General features: G+C 36.1%; 1 protein-coding gene across 7 annotated transcripts in view; it reads left to right on the top strand.

Annotated features, from left to right (window-relative positions):
- NBEA (neurobeachin) overlaps nt 1-15,038 on the top strand; it is a 683,633-nt gene that overhangs the window by 380,256 nt on the left and 288,339 nt on the right. For all 7 annotated transcript variants that reach the window (XM_035003560.1, XM_035003559.1, XM_035003554.1 and 4 more), the window contains one exon: nt 2,146-2,312. In XM_035003560.1, the coding sequence (XP_034859451.1) occupies nt 2,146-2,312 (167 nt within the window). The remainder of the gene's footprint in view (nt 1-2,145; nt 2,313-15,038) is intronic.

Genomic DNA, 15,038 nt, shown 5'->3' with positions numbered 1-15,038 from the left:
ATATGTTTAGATATGAGATATGTCAGGAGTCTAAACAAAATAAGAATATTCAATTAACTATTGACTTCTGTTAGTAAATAAGATTTAGAATATTAGCTGAATCCCCTGCAGGATGAGTTTTGAATCATTCATATTTCTACTAAGAAAATCAAGATATTTTGTGGGGATGTAAGATCAGTATTTGTCATGTGAAAATATTTAAAATAGATTTTCAAGCAGCTAGATATTAGTTACGAATTTTAACACATATTTAGCCAAGATGAAATTAAGCTAAGGGCAGGGTTTCTCAGCCTTTTTTTTCATTAGTGCCCCCCCCAAGGAATCTTTTTAGACAATTTTCATTCTAATCTCCCTCTTCCAGTAAAATTTTATTTCTACAATATGCTGCATATCTGTTTGTGTACTATATATACGTCTGTGCTTTATACATAAAAGGAATGTGATTTTTTCACACCCCCAACACCACTTTTTACCCCCTGGGGATGAGATCATTCCTACTGAGGATGCATGGCTAAGAGTGATAAGAGGCTATGAAGTGGACATGAAGACTCAGTGCTTTTTAGATTATGTAAATATAAAATAAAAATACTAACATAAGCCAAATTTTGAGAGTATTATCATTGTTATTTAATGGATATATATTGTTTTTTTTAACTGAAATGTTCAAATTTCTTCTTTTTAAGTTAGAGCTATATTGGTAAGTGCGTTGACTGTGTGTGGGGGGGGGCGGGGGGGGGGTTTACCAAACACCACTTTTAAATTATAAAAGATTTTATAAAAGCCATGAGATTTTACTAGGACTTTTTGGGGGTATTTCTCTGTCTCCCATATAAGCCTGTAATTAAGAGATAAGGTATATTTAATTTGAGATGGGTACTTCACAGTTAAGTTTTTTTTAGTTAACCATTGTAATTGTTAAGGAAGAAAAATGAAAATTTAATTTTGCTCTCCAATGAGCTAATGAAATATTAACCTCATTATGGAGGCAGATCATTGTACTAATTGGTGATTCCCTGTACAAAAAGATAAATTGGAAAATGAATTAATCCTTCTTAGATTACTGTAGGGTTATTTCTCTGAAAGAGATGACTTGTGGTAGTAGTCTGTATCAATAGATAGACTTCAGGGATATGTTCAAATACCTTCCATGAAACAAATTTTTACATAGTAAAGATGGATGTGAACTAATTATATGTATTTTTAGATGTGAGACTTTTTTTCTTCTAGTTATATGACTCATATTACATACTTGGTAATGTTAGAATTTACGGTCAGTCCACCCTATATAAAAATTATTATACAAAAAAATCAAATTTATACTTAAAGAGATGTTCATCATCATGTTCATACTGAACCTTTTTGATACACAGTGAGACCGATACCGATTAGCTATGTTGCTGGTACCGGTGACCATGAATGCGGACAGTGGACAGAATAACTGATTATTAGGAAAGATAAGAATAAGATAGTTGTTATCATGGGAACCTTTGAACACATCAAATTCTAAAGTTGGGAGAGAGTATAGAGAAAACTTTAGCTTCTCATTTTAAAAATATGAACCTGAGTATGATGGGGAAATAAAAGAATTTTCATAAAGTGTGGGATAAAAAACAAGACTAAATTCCTAAATCATTGCTTTTCCTTGTACACCACATTGCCATTCATGAAATGGAAAACTATAAATTAAATGGCAAGTTTCGGATCTCTATATAATTATCAAGAATGTAATTCTCATTTTAAGTGTGGCATATACCATATTAGTTAAAATAATTAGATTCACATTTTTACTAAACCATTCTAAAATGATTACTTTTGGAATATATTAAAATCAGACTCTCGGAATTTTAGGAGCCTTAAACATCATTAATTACTTTATATAACATCATCCAAATTATCTTCCATATACTTTTATGTATAAGCACATAGAACACATTTTTGCAAGTTTGAAAAGTGAGTGTAGTGACTATATTCTTTTTTTTATTTTAAAAAAAATTTTAATTAAATTTTCACAAGATTGTATTATCTGAGTTTTTAAAATTGAATTGTTACTACCCTTTAACTTAAAGTCAGATATCATTCCTTACTTTGACACAGCAAAAGTTATACATTGTTAAATATTATGCATTGTTTGTATATTTTTTGTAGTCACAGTGTGCCCAGTATGCTGCTGATAGAAGAGAGGAAGAAAAGATGTGTGATCATCTCATAAGTGCTGCGAAACATCGAGATCACGTTACAGCAAACCAACTGAAACAGAAGATCCTTAACATTCTCACAAATAAGCATGGCGCTTGGGGAGCAGTTTCTCATAGGTGAGTTTCACAAATTTACAAGTAAATAATAAGTCACAGGTTATTTATAATAGTTAGAAGTTAAAGATTATAAACTTTAAAATTATGTGGAAAATATGATTTAAAGCATAAAAATTACTTGAATTTTTCCCTGATACCTTTAGTAATTCTTCTTTAGAATCCTTTAGAAGAAAATCTAAACTTCTAACAGAAACTCCAATGGAAGTCATTTCTAATTTAATAGTAATATGTAATACAAAAAAAAAATTAGGCAAGTATTTTAGACTCCTATCTCTTATATGATGTATGTGAATTTTAAGAATTGGCTCTTTTTTTTCATCTTTCAAGAGTGTACCTACTTATTAAATTTATATCACTCTTAATTTTTCTTATAAACAGGTAATAATATAAGCATTTACTATGGAGAGGTAACACATTCTTTTTAAAACTCTTCTTCCATATTTTTTTATTCAGTCTTTCTTATGAAAGATTTTCATTGCAGATTAGGGCATTTATGATATCATAGTAGAAGTAAAACCAAAATCGGTTGTTTATGAATTACGGATGTTCTCCTTCCTAAAGTTTTGTGGACCTAAAATTGTTTTGTTTTTTTTCCTCTACACAATGAAGTTTACTAGAAAAATAATAGTGAGGCAGTCACTATATTTCAATTGCTAAGGTTCATTTTTAGATCTCTATTTTATTTGATCCTATTAAATGTTTTTAAGTCTCTGGCAGAGTGTAGGGGTTAGTTAATTGTGAGCAGAACACTACTAAGAAGAATTCTGATAGAAGTAATTCTATTAGTTAGGGAAGAACATCTAGAATATGACCACGATACTGTTTGACCATCTCTCCTGGTATTTCAGATGTGAGATAGACTTGGTAAATCTATAATTTTTGTATTTAAGGTAAAATTATAACTTAATGACTTTAAAAATAATCAACACTCAATATTTGTTTCTTATAATAATACTAATACTGTGACATCTAGCTTTTATTTAAGAAGATTTATTGTTTGCCAGGCATCATACTAAGAACTTTACATGAATTATTTCATTTAACCTTCAGAACATCTCTATTTAGGTTGGTACTCAAATGTGTTCCATATTATATTGAGGAAACTGGAGCTTTCAGAGATTAAATAAAAATTTACATAGTATCACACAGCTTGTACAAGGAGAGACAGTGTTTCAGTCAGGGTTCTCCAGAAAAAAACAGAAAAACACAACCAATGGGATATATGTGAGACATAGATAGACGTATAGGTATAGGTATTAATATAGATATAGATGTAGATTTATTTTAAGGAATTGGCTCACGTGATTATGAGGGCTGGTAAGTCTGAAATCTGTAGGATAGAGTGGCAGGCTGGAAACTAAGGCATGATTTTTGCTATAGTCCTGACACAGGAGTCCTTCTCCGATTAACCTCAAGGTTTATTTTGTTTTGTTTTTTTAAGTCTTTCAGCTAATTGGATGAGGTCCACCCACATTTTATCTTTTATTTAAAGTCCAGTGATTGTTGATGTTAATCACATCTAGGAAATACCTGTGCGGCAACATCCAGACTATTATTTGACTAAACAACTGAGCACCATAGCCTAGTCAACTTGACGCGTAAGGTTTAACATCATACATGGTAGCAATAACATGAGCATTTTGCCCACCTAAAGACCTTGTCTCTCTTTTTGTATCCTCTGAATTGGATTTATTTACTTAGTAATATACAATCAGGACTGTAACATAATATTGCTAATAATTCAGCTGATATGACTCAGAATATTGCCTTCGGTGTATAAAGATGTACGTGAGTTTGAGGTCTTAATTACTTCATCATGTAATTAGAATACAGTTAAGTCACCTCCATAACAGCAGTCATGTGTCAAGTGTATCCTCTGCTCAGCTGATCCTTTACTGGGTTTCATTAGAGATTGACAGAAAGACTGGCAGCAGGACCCCTTAGACATAAAGGTAGCTTCTCTTCTTTTCTGCACATTAATTCCCAGTGCTGACTAACTAAAAACACACAAATTTCTGTTACCATCCTTTCCTAAATAGGTCACTGAACTCTAATAAATCTTAAGAATAGGTTTTGTTCTCTATAGTCTTACTTAGTATTTGACTAATTAATAAGCTCAGTCATTAGACTGCTTCTCTTTTTTGTCTTACTCGCTCTCTAGGTAATTTTTACTAATCTCATGGCTTAAAAATACAACGACTATGTTGATAACTCCCCAATTTATTATCCCTAGTCCAGATCTTTCGCTTACCTCCAGACTTGTATATCCCTCTACCTACTTGGCGTCTTCTACTTAGATATCATACTTCAGGTGACAAAACAGCTCCTAAGACTTTCTCCCAAACAATATCCCTCTCAGCCGAGGGCAATTCCATTCTTAAAGTTGCCCAGGCCATAAATGTTGCTTTTATCCTAACTGCCCCTAATACATCACACATTGAGCCCTGCAGCACATCTTACTGACTCTGCTACAAAATATATCCAGCACATTACCTTTGCTATCCCCTTGATCCAAAATATTGCCATCATTTCTCACTTGACTTGTCCCGGCAGCATTTTCTATAGTCTTCCTGCTTCTGCCTTGATTCTCTTAAAGGTCATTCTCAACACGACAGCCTGGGTGACGTTTATTAAAATGTGGATCCTTTTGCTCCTCTACTCAGAAACCCCGAGAGCCGTGCTGTGCAAGATGGTAACCACTAGTCACATGTAGCTATTGAAATTTAATAAAATTAAATTTAATTAAAAATGTAGTGTCACCTTTCAGGTACTCAGTATCCACATGTGGATGGTGGCTAGCATATTAGACAGCACAGAACACTTCCATTATTGCACAAAGTTCCATTGGACGGTGTTGCTCCAGAAGTTTCCTGTGAAACTTGTCCCACTGAAAGTTAAAATCCTTACAATGACCAGCAAGGACGGAGTGTGCTATTTTTGATAGAGTGGTCAGAGAAGTCCATTCTGATAAAGAACCACTTGGGTAAAGAACTGTCTGAGCATATCAAGCAGAGGAAACAGCCTGCAAAAGAAGGAGGGGCTTGGCCTATCCAAGAGCAGGCAGAGACCAGTATGGCTGCAGTGGAGTGAGCCATGGGATGAGAAGGGTATGATCTTTGTTAACTCTTTGACCTCCTCTCCTGCTACTCTCCCCTGGCTCATTTTATTCCAGTCACTGTGGCTTTTTGCTGTTTTTCAGGCTTTCAGGACATGCTTATTCTACTTGGAATGCTTTCTCCCAAACAATCTATGCAGGTACCTCTCCCACTTTCTTCCAGTTTTAATTCAAAATTAAAGATTTTGAATTAAATTAAATTAAAGTCATCTGTAGCTACTTCCCCCCCAAGTATTTTATATTGTATTTCTCTGCTTTATTTTTCCTTTTCCAACATTTATTACTATCTTACATATTATATACTTTACTTATGTATCAGTTGTATTATTTTGTCTCCCAGCAGAACACAAGCTCCATAATGGAAGGGATTTTTCTCTCTTTTGTCTACAGTAGTATACCTTGCACCTAGAATAATGCCTGATGCATGTTGCTAAATAAATATCCACTGAATAAATTAATAAATGAATACTTGATGTATACCCTTTTTTACAGAGATACTGGTGATGGAATGGAAAAATAAATTAGTCTATTGTCTGGGACAATTTTATATTTTAAATGAAATCATTTTATTAAATGACAAAAAATACTCATCCCTGCATAAAACCAAAGCTCAGGTTCATCTGGAAAGTGAGATGAATAATTCCTATTTCATTGGGTTATTTAAATGGTAAAATGAAGTATTATATACAAAATGATTAACAGTGTCTAACACAGAGTAGACTTCTCATATTTGTTAGTCTCTTTTCTTTTTTGTCAGCTCTTTGAAAAGAGCCTTTTTAAAAAGACCTTATTTTTTTTAGAGCAGTTTTAGACTTACAACAGAGATTTCCCTTATATCCTCTCCCAACACACATGTATACCCTCTCCCATAATCAAGGTCATTCACCCAAATGGTACATTTTTTTAACCAAGACTGAACCTACCTTGACACAGCATAACATAATCACCCAAGGTCTGTAGTCCACCTGAGGGCTCACTCTTGGTGTTGTACATTCTATGGGTTGGGACAAATAGATGGTGACATGTGTCCATCATTATAATATCTTATTGGAGTATCTTGGTTGCTTCCAAGTTTGGGCAGTTATGAATAAAGCTGCTAGAAACATCCATGGGCAGGTTTTTTTGTGGACACTGGTTTTTAGCTCCTTTGGGTAAATACTAAAAAGCATGATTGATGAACGGTATGGTAAGAGTATGTTTAGTTCTGTAGAAACCACCAGAGTGTCTTGCAAGTGGCTATAACATTTTGCATTCTCACTACCAATGTATGAGAAATTCTGTTGTTCTACCTCCTTGCCAGCATTGGGTATTGTCAGTGTTCCAGATTTTAGCCGTTCTAATAGGTAAAGTAGTGGTATCTCATTGTTTTGATTTGCATATTCCTGATGACTTATGATGTGGAACACCATTTCATGTGCTTATTTTCCATATGTACATCTTCTTTGGTGAGGTGCCTGTTAAGTCTTTGACCTATTTTTTAACCAGGTTATTTGCTTTTATATTATTGAGTTTTAAGAGTTCTTCCTGTATTTTGCATAACTGTCCCTTATCAGATGTGTCTTTTGCAAATATTTTCTCCCCATCTGTGGCTTGTCTTTTCATTCTCTTGATAGTGTCTTTTGTAGTGCAGAAGTTATTAATGTTAATGAAGTCCGGCTTTTGTTGTTTATTTCATGGATAATATCTTCGGTGTTGTGTCTAAAAGGGCACCACTGTACCCAAAGTCATTTAGGTTTTCTCTTCTAGGAGTTTTATGGTTTTGCATTTTACATTTAGGTCTGTGATCCAGTTTTAGCTAATTCTTTTGAAGGATGTAAAGTCTGTAGTCTATTTCTGGGTTCTCTGTTCCATTGACCTATTCGTCTGTTCTTTCAGCAATACCATACTGTCTTGGTTAATGTGGCTTTATGGTAGTTTTGAGTCAAGTAGCTTCAGTCCTCCCACTTTATTCTTCTTCTTCCAAAGAGCCTTTTTAAAGTAATTTCCCATCAGCCATCAAACCATGAAAAGAGCATTCCCAGAACCCTCTAACTTGTAATATATAGCTATAATTTATTGATTTTATTAATTTAATGAACAGATAACTCTTGTTAGTATCATGGTAAAGTAGACTTACTCCCTGCCCTCACTTAGTTCATAATAGTCAAATAGAAGTGACTAATACTAAACAAAACAAGTGATTATAGAAATAAAAGATGTAAATACAAACTCTGGCAATTACTAGGAAAGAAAACTACAGGATACTCTGAAAGAGAGGGTATAACAGAGGAACTTCATGTTAGACTAGGGAGTCAGGGAAGATTTCTTTGAAGAAGTTCTGTTTGAGCTAAAGAATGAGCAGGGAATCATCACAGCGGATGGTGTGTAGAACATTCAAGAGAGAAATATTACAAAGACTCAGAACTTAGATATAATAAAATGAATGGAAAAGAGGCTAGTATGTCTAGAGCTTAGTGAGCGATGGGGATAATGGCTTGAGATAAGGCTGGAGAGTAACATATAAGCCAAATGATTTAAAGTCTTGTAGATCATGTTAAGGATTTGTGACTTTATCCTAAGTGGCATAAAAAGCAGTGAAAGGTTTTGAGCAGAAGAGTAACACGATCTGATTTATGTTTTAAAAGATCAGTCTGGCTGCTTTAAAAAGACATACTGGGAGTAATAGGGAAGTATGGTCACTCCATTTATAGCTGAGTTCAAATGTCACCCTATGACATTCCCTGGCTTTCCCTATTTTTCTTAACCCTACCTCCTCCTATCTTGTTATTATCTGTATTGCAATTATCTATGATACACCACTTAATATTTTATAGTTGTGTGGATACACGTCTCTTCCAGTAGATTTGTAGCTTCCTAAGTGGAGGGATTAAATGGTACTTACAATTACATCCTGTTATTAAATATATGTTAAATCTGAAGGAATTTCATTCCTATAGTTATACCTGCTGTTTTACCCAAGAAAATATTGAATTTTAACATAAAACTCCTTTTACTTCTTTCTTCATGCTGGCTTTAACATATTTTAGCTTTTGAATTAATATTTTTTTAACTTTTTTATTGTTATGGTAATCACCATACATTACATCATTAGTTTTTGATGTACTGTTTCATGATTTATTGTTTCTGTGTAACACCCAGTACCCCATGCAGAACGTACCCTCTTTAATACCCATCACCAGGCTAACCCATCCTCCTACGCCCCTCCCCTCTAGAACCCTCAGTTTGTTTTTCAGAGTCCATCCTCTCTCATGGTTCGTCTCCCCCTCCGATTTCCCCCCCTTCATTCTTCCCCTCCTACTATCTTCTTCTTTTTTTTTTTTTCTTAACATATATTGCATTATTTGTTTCAGAGGTACAGATCTGTGATTCAACAGTCTTGCACAATTCACAGCACTCACCATAGTACATACCCTCCCCAATGTCTATCACCCAGCCACCCCATCCCTCCCACCCCCCAGCACTCTAGCAACCCTCAGTTTGTTTCCTGAGATTAAGAATTCCTCATCTCAGTGAGGTCATATGATACATGTCTTTCTCTGATTGACTTATTTCACTCAGCATAACACCCTCCAGTTCCATCCACGTCGTTGCAAATGGCAAGATCTCATTCCTTTTGATGGCTGCATAATATTCCATGGTGTACGACATCTTCTTTATCCCCATTCATCTGTCGATGGACATCTTGGCTCTTTCCACATTTTGGCTATTGTGGACATTGCTGCTGTAAACATCAGGGTGCACATACCCCTTCGGATCCCTACATTTGTATCTTTGGGGTAAATACCCAGTAGTGCAATTGCTGGATCATATGGTAGCTCTGTTTTTAACTTATTGAGGAACCTCCATACTGTTTTCCAGAGGGGTTGCACCAGCTTGCATTCCCACCAACACTGTAGGAGGGTTCCCCTTTCTCTGCATCCCCACCAACATCTGTCATTTCCTGACTTGTTAATTTTAGCCATTCTGACTGGTGTGAGGTGGTATCTCATTGAGGTTTTGATTTGGATTTCCCTAATGCTGAGCGATGTTGAGCACTTTTTCACATGTCTGTTGGCCATTTGGATATCTTCTTTGGAAAAATGTCTGTTCATGTGTTCTGCCCATTTCTTGATTGGATTCTTTGTTCTTTGGGTGTTGAGTTTGATAAGTTCTTTATAGATTTTGGATACTAGCCCTTTATCTGATATGTCATTTGCAAATATCTTCTCCCATTCTGTCGGTTGTCTTTTGGTTTTGTTGACTGTTTCTTTTGCTGTGCAAAAGCTTTTTATCTTGATGAAGTCCCAATAGTTCATTTTTGTCCTTGCTTCCCTTGCCTTTGGTGATGTTTCTAGGAAGAGGTTGCTGTGGCTGAGGTCGAAGAGGTTGCTGCCTGTGTTCTCCTTTAGGATTTTGATGGACTCCTGTCTCACATTTAGGTCTTTCAACAATTTGGAGTCTATTTTTGTGTGTGGTGTAAAGAAATGGTCCAGTTCCATTCTTCTGCATGTGGCTGTCCAATTTTCCCAACACAGTTTGTTGAAGAGACTGTCTTTTTTCCATTGGACATTCTTTCCTGCTTTGTCAAAGATTAGTTGACCATAGAGTTGAGGGTCCATTTCTGGGCTCTCTATTCTGTTCCATTGATCTATGTGTCTGTTTTTGTGCCAGTACCACACTGTCTTGATGATGACAGCTTTGTAATAGAGCTGGAAGTTCAGAATTGTGATGCCGCCAGCTTTGCTTTTCTTTTTCGACATTCCTCTGGCTATTCGGGGCCTTTTCTGGTTCCATACAAATTTTAGGATTATTTGTTCCATTTCTTTGAAAAAAGGTGGATGGTATTTTGATGGGGATTGCATTGAATGTGTAGATTCCTCTAGGTAGCATGGACATCTTCACAATATTTGTTCTTCCAACCCATGAGCATGGAACGTTTTTCCATTTCTTTGTCTCCTCCTCATTTTGTTTCATGAGTATTTTATAGTTTTCTGAGTACAGATCCTTTGCCTCTTTGGTTAGATTTATTCCTAGGTATCTTATGGTTTTGGGTGCAGTTGTAAATGGGATCGACTCCTTAATTTCTCTTTCTTCTGTCTTGTTGTTGGTGTATAGGAATGCCACTGATTTCTGTGCATTGATTTTATATCCTGCCACTTCACTGAATTCCTGTATGAGTTCTAGCAGTTTTGGGGTGGAGTCTTTGGGGTTTTCCACATAAAGTACCATATCATCTGCAAAGAGTGAGAGTTTGACTTCTTCTTTGCCAATTTGGATGCCTTTTATTTCTTTTTGTTGTCTGATTGCTGTGGCTAGGACTTCTAATACTATGTTGAATAGCAGTGGTGATGGTGGACATCCCTGCCACATTCCTGACCTTAGAGGGAAAGCTCTCAGTTTTTCCCCATTGAGAATGATATTCGCTGTAGGTTTTTCATAGATGGCTTTTATGATATTGAGGTATGTACCCTCTATCCTTATACTCTGAAGAGTTTTGATCAAGAAAGGATGCTGTATTTGTCAAATGCTTTTTCTGCATCTATTGAGAGGATCATATGATTCTTGTTCTTTCTTTTGTTAATGTGTTGTATCACGTTGATTGATTTGCGGATGTTGAACCAACCTTGCAGCCCAGGGATAAATCCCACTTGATCATGTTGAATAATCCTTTTAATGTACTGTTGGATCCTATTGGCTAGTATTTTGGTGAGAATTTTTGCATCCATGTTCATCAAGGATACTGGTCTGTAATTCTCCTTTTTGATGGGGTCTTTGGTTTTTGGATCAAGGTAATGGTGGCCTTGTAAAACGAGTTTGGAAGTTTTCCTTTCGTTTCTATTTTTGGAACAGTTTTAGAAGAATAGGTATTAATTCTTCTTGAAACGTTTGGTAGAATTCCCCTGGGAAGCCATCTGGCCCTGGGCTTTTGTTTGTTGGGAGATTTTTGATGACTCCTTCAATTTCCTTAGTGGTTATAGGTCTGTTCAGGTTTTCTGTTTCTTCCTGGTTCAGTTTTGGTAGTTGATACATCTCTAGGAATACATCCATTTCTTCCAGATTATCTAATTTGCTGGCATAGAGTTGCTCATAATATGTTCTTATAATTGTTTGTATTTCTTTGGTGTTGGTTGTGATCTCTCCTCTTTCATTCATGATTTTGTTGATTTGGGTCCTTTCTCTTTTCTTTTTGATAAGTCTGGCCAGGGGTTTATCAATCTTGTTAATTCTTTCAAAGAACCAGTTCCTAGTTTCGTTGATCTGTTCTGCTGTTCCTTTGGTTTCTATTTCAATGATTTTTGCTCTGATCTTTTTTTTTTTTTCTGCTCTGATCTTTATTATTTCTCTTCTCCTGCTGGGTTTATGCTTTATTTGCTGTTCTTTCTCTAGCTCCTTTAGGTGTAGGGTTAGGTTGTGTATTTGAGACCTTTCTTGTTTCTTGAGAAAGGCTTGTATTGCTATATACTTTCCTCTGAGGACTGCTTTTGCTGCATCCCAAAGATTTTGAATAGTTGTGTTTTCATTTTCAGTTGTTTCCATGAAATTTTTTAATTCTTCTTTAATTTCCTGGTTGACCCATTCATTCTTTAGTAGGATGCTCTTTAGCCTCCATGTATTTGAGTTCTTTTCGACTTTTCTCTTGTGATTGAGTTCTAGTTTCAAAGCACTGTGGTCCGAAAATATACAGGGAATGATCCCAATCTTTTGGTACCAGTTGAGACCTGATTTATGACCTAGGATGTGATCAATTCTGGAGAATGTTCCATGGGCACTAGAGAAGAATGTGTATTCTGTTACTTTGTGATGGAATGTTCTGAATATGTCTGTGAAGTCCATTTGATCCAGTGTGTCATTTAAAGTCTTTATTTCCTTGTTGATCTTTTGCTTAGATGATCTGTCCATTTCAGTGAGGGGGGTGTTATAGTCCCCCACTATTATTGTATTGTTGTTGATGTGTTTCTTTGCTTTTGTTATTAATTGCTTTATGTAATTGGCTGCTCCCATGTTAGGGGCATAGATATTTACAATTGTTAGATCTTCTTGTTGGATAGACCCTTTAAGTAGGATATAGTGTCCTTCCTCATCTCTTATTACAGTCTTTGGTTTAAAATCTAATTTGTCTGATATAAGGATTGCCACTCCAGCTTTCTTTTGGTGTCCATTAGCATGGTAAATTGTTTTCCATCCCCTCACTTTCAATCTGGGGGTGTCTTTGGGTCTAAAATGAGTCTCTTGCAGACAACATATCGATGGGTCTTGTTTTTTAATCCAATCTGATAGCCTGTGTCTTTTGATTTGGCAATTAGCCCATTTACATTCAGGGTAACTATTGAAAGATAGGAATTTAGTGCCATTGTATTGCTTGTAAGGTGACTGTTACTGTATATTGTCTGTGTTCCTTTCTGCTCTATGTTGCTTTTAGGCTCTCTCTTTGCTTAGAGGACCCCTTTCAATATTTCTTATAGGGCTGGTTTCGTGTTTGCAAATTCCTTTAGTTTTTGTTTGTCCTGGAAGCTTTTTATCTCTCCTATTTTCAGTGACAGCCTAGCTGGATATAGTATTCTTGGCTGCATATTTTTCTCATTTAGTGCTCTGAATATATCCTTCCAGTCCTTTCTGGCCTGCCAGGTCTCTGTGGATAGGTCTGTTGCCAATCTAATGTTTCTACCATTGTAGGTTACATATCTCTTCTCCTGAGCTGCTTTCAGGATTTTCTCTTTGTCTCTGAGACTAGTAAGTTTTACTGTTAGATGTTGGGGTGTTGGCCTATTTTTATTGATTTTGAGAGGGGTTCTCTGTGCCTCCTGGATTTTGATGCCTGTTTCCTTCCCCAAATTAGGGAAGTTCTCTGTTATAATTTGCTCCAATATACCTTCTGTCCCTCTCTCTCTTTCTTCCTCTTCTGGGATCCCAATTATTCTAATGTTGTTTCGTCTTATGGTATCGCTTATCTCTCAAATTCTGCCCTCGTGATCCAGTAGTTGTTTATTTCTCTTTTTCTTAGCTTCTTTATTTTCCATCATTTGGTCTTCTATATCACTGATTCTCTCTTCTGCCTCATTTATCCTAGCAGTTAGCGCCCCCATTTTTGATTGCACCTCATTGATAGCCTTTTTGATTTCAATTTGGTTAGATTTTAGTTGTTTTATTTCTCCAGAGAGGGTTTCTCTAATAACTTCCATGCTTTTTTCAAGCCCAGCTGGTATCTTTAAAGTCATGATTCTGAACTCCAGATCCGACATCATGCTAATGTCCATATTGAGTAGGTCCCTGGCAGTCGGTACTACCTCTTGTTCTTTTTGTTGAGGTGATTTTTTCCGTCTTGTCATTTTGTCCAGAGGAGAAGAGATGAATGAGAGAACAAAATGCTAACAGGGTAACAACATCCCCAGAAAATACACTCTAAACAAATCAGAAAAGACCTGAAGCAGGGGGAAAAGAAAGGGAAAGAAAGAAAAAAGACAAAAAAGAGAGAGAAAGAAAAAGATAAAAACAAACAAAAACAGAACAAAACAAAACAAAAAAAAACAGAATATGATAAAATATAATCAGGCTGGTGCATAGATCAGTGCCACACACTAGATTTGGGGTGTATTTTGGTCTGTTAGAAGAAAGTGCCTCCCAAAATTTTAAAGAAAGAAAAACTTATATATGTACAAAAATAAGGGTTGATATGATGAAGGGATGGAATATGACTATAAAGATGAAAATTATAAAAAATTTTATAAAAGGAATTGATAAGAAGTTGTTTGAAAAAAGAAAGAAGAGGACTTAAAAAAAAAGAAAAAAAAGGGAGAGAATGTGATCAGGCAGGAGAATAGAACAAAGCCATACACTAGAGATTTAGGGTATATTTTGATCTGTTAGAAGAAACTGTATCTCAAAATTTTAAAGAGAGAACAACTTATATATATATATGCCAAAAATAAGCGTAACTACAATGAAGGGATAGAATATGACTCTAAAAATGATAAATAAAAAATGTTTTTTAAAAAAGGGATTGATAAGATGTTGGTTGAAAAAGGGAAAAAGAAAAATTCAAAAAAAAAAAAGTTAAAATAAAATTAACTTTGAAAGACTACAGAATCATGGTAAAAAAGCCATGGATTCTATGTGTATTCCCCTAGCACTGGAGTTCTGCAGTTCTCATCGATCGGTAAACTTGGTCTTGGCTGGCTGTTCTTGCTGATCTTCTGAGGGAGGAGCCTGTTGCTATGGTTCCCAAATGTCTTTGTGGGGAGGCGGAATTGCCCTGCTCTTGCCGGGTCTGGGCTAAGTAATCTGTTCGTGTTTGCTCTCAGGAGCCTGTGTTCCCTGCAAGCTTTCTGTACAGCTTTGGAGGACGAGAGTGAAAATGGGGCCTCCCAATCTCCGTCCCGGAGGAGCCGAGAACTCGGTCCCCACTTCTCAGTGAGCCCCCAGAGAAAAGCAGTCAGTCACTCCCGTCTCCCTGGTCTCTGGCCGCACTCCGCACTCACCCGACCTGTGACCGAGCATTTCTATCTCTGGCACACAACCCCGTGTGGAGTCTCCAAACCCAGCAGATCTGTGCAGTGCGCTCCTGTGCCACTCCTCCCAGGGGAGGAAGGGGAGTCTCCCGGATCTGCCGCTTGTTGGGTCCCTGCAGGAGGTGC

Source organism: Mirounga leonina, unplaced genomic scaffold (genome assembly GCF_011800145.1).
Source record: "Mirounga leonina isolate KUSES-001 unplaced genomic scaffold, KU_Mleo_1.0 Mir_127, whole genome shotgun sequence".
In the NCBI taxonomy this organism is placed as follows: domain Eukaryota; kingdom Metazoa; phylum Chordata; class Mammalia; order Carnivora; family Phocidae; genus Mirounga; species Mirounga leonina.
Note: the sequence above shows the minus strand (reverse complement) of the source record. Positions and strands in the feature narration are given on the sequence as shown.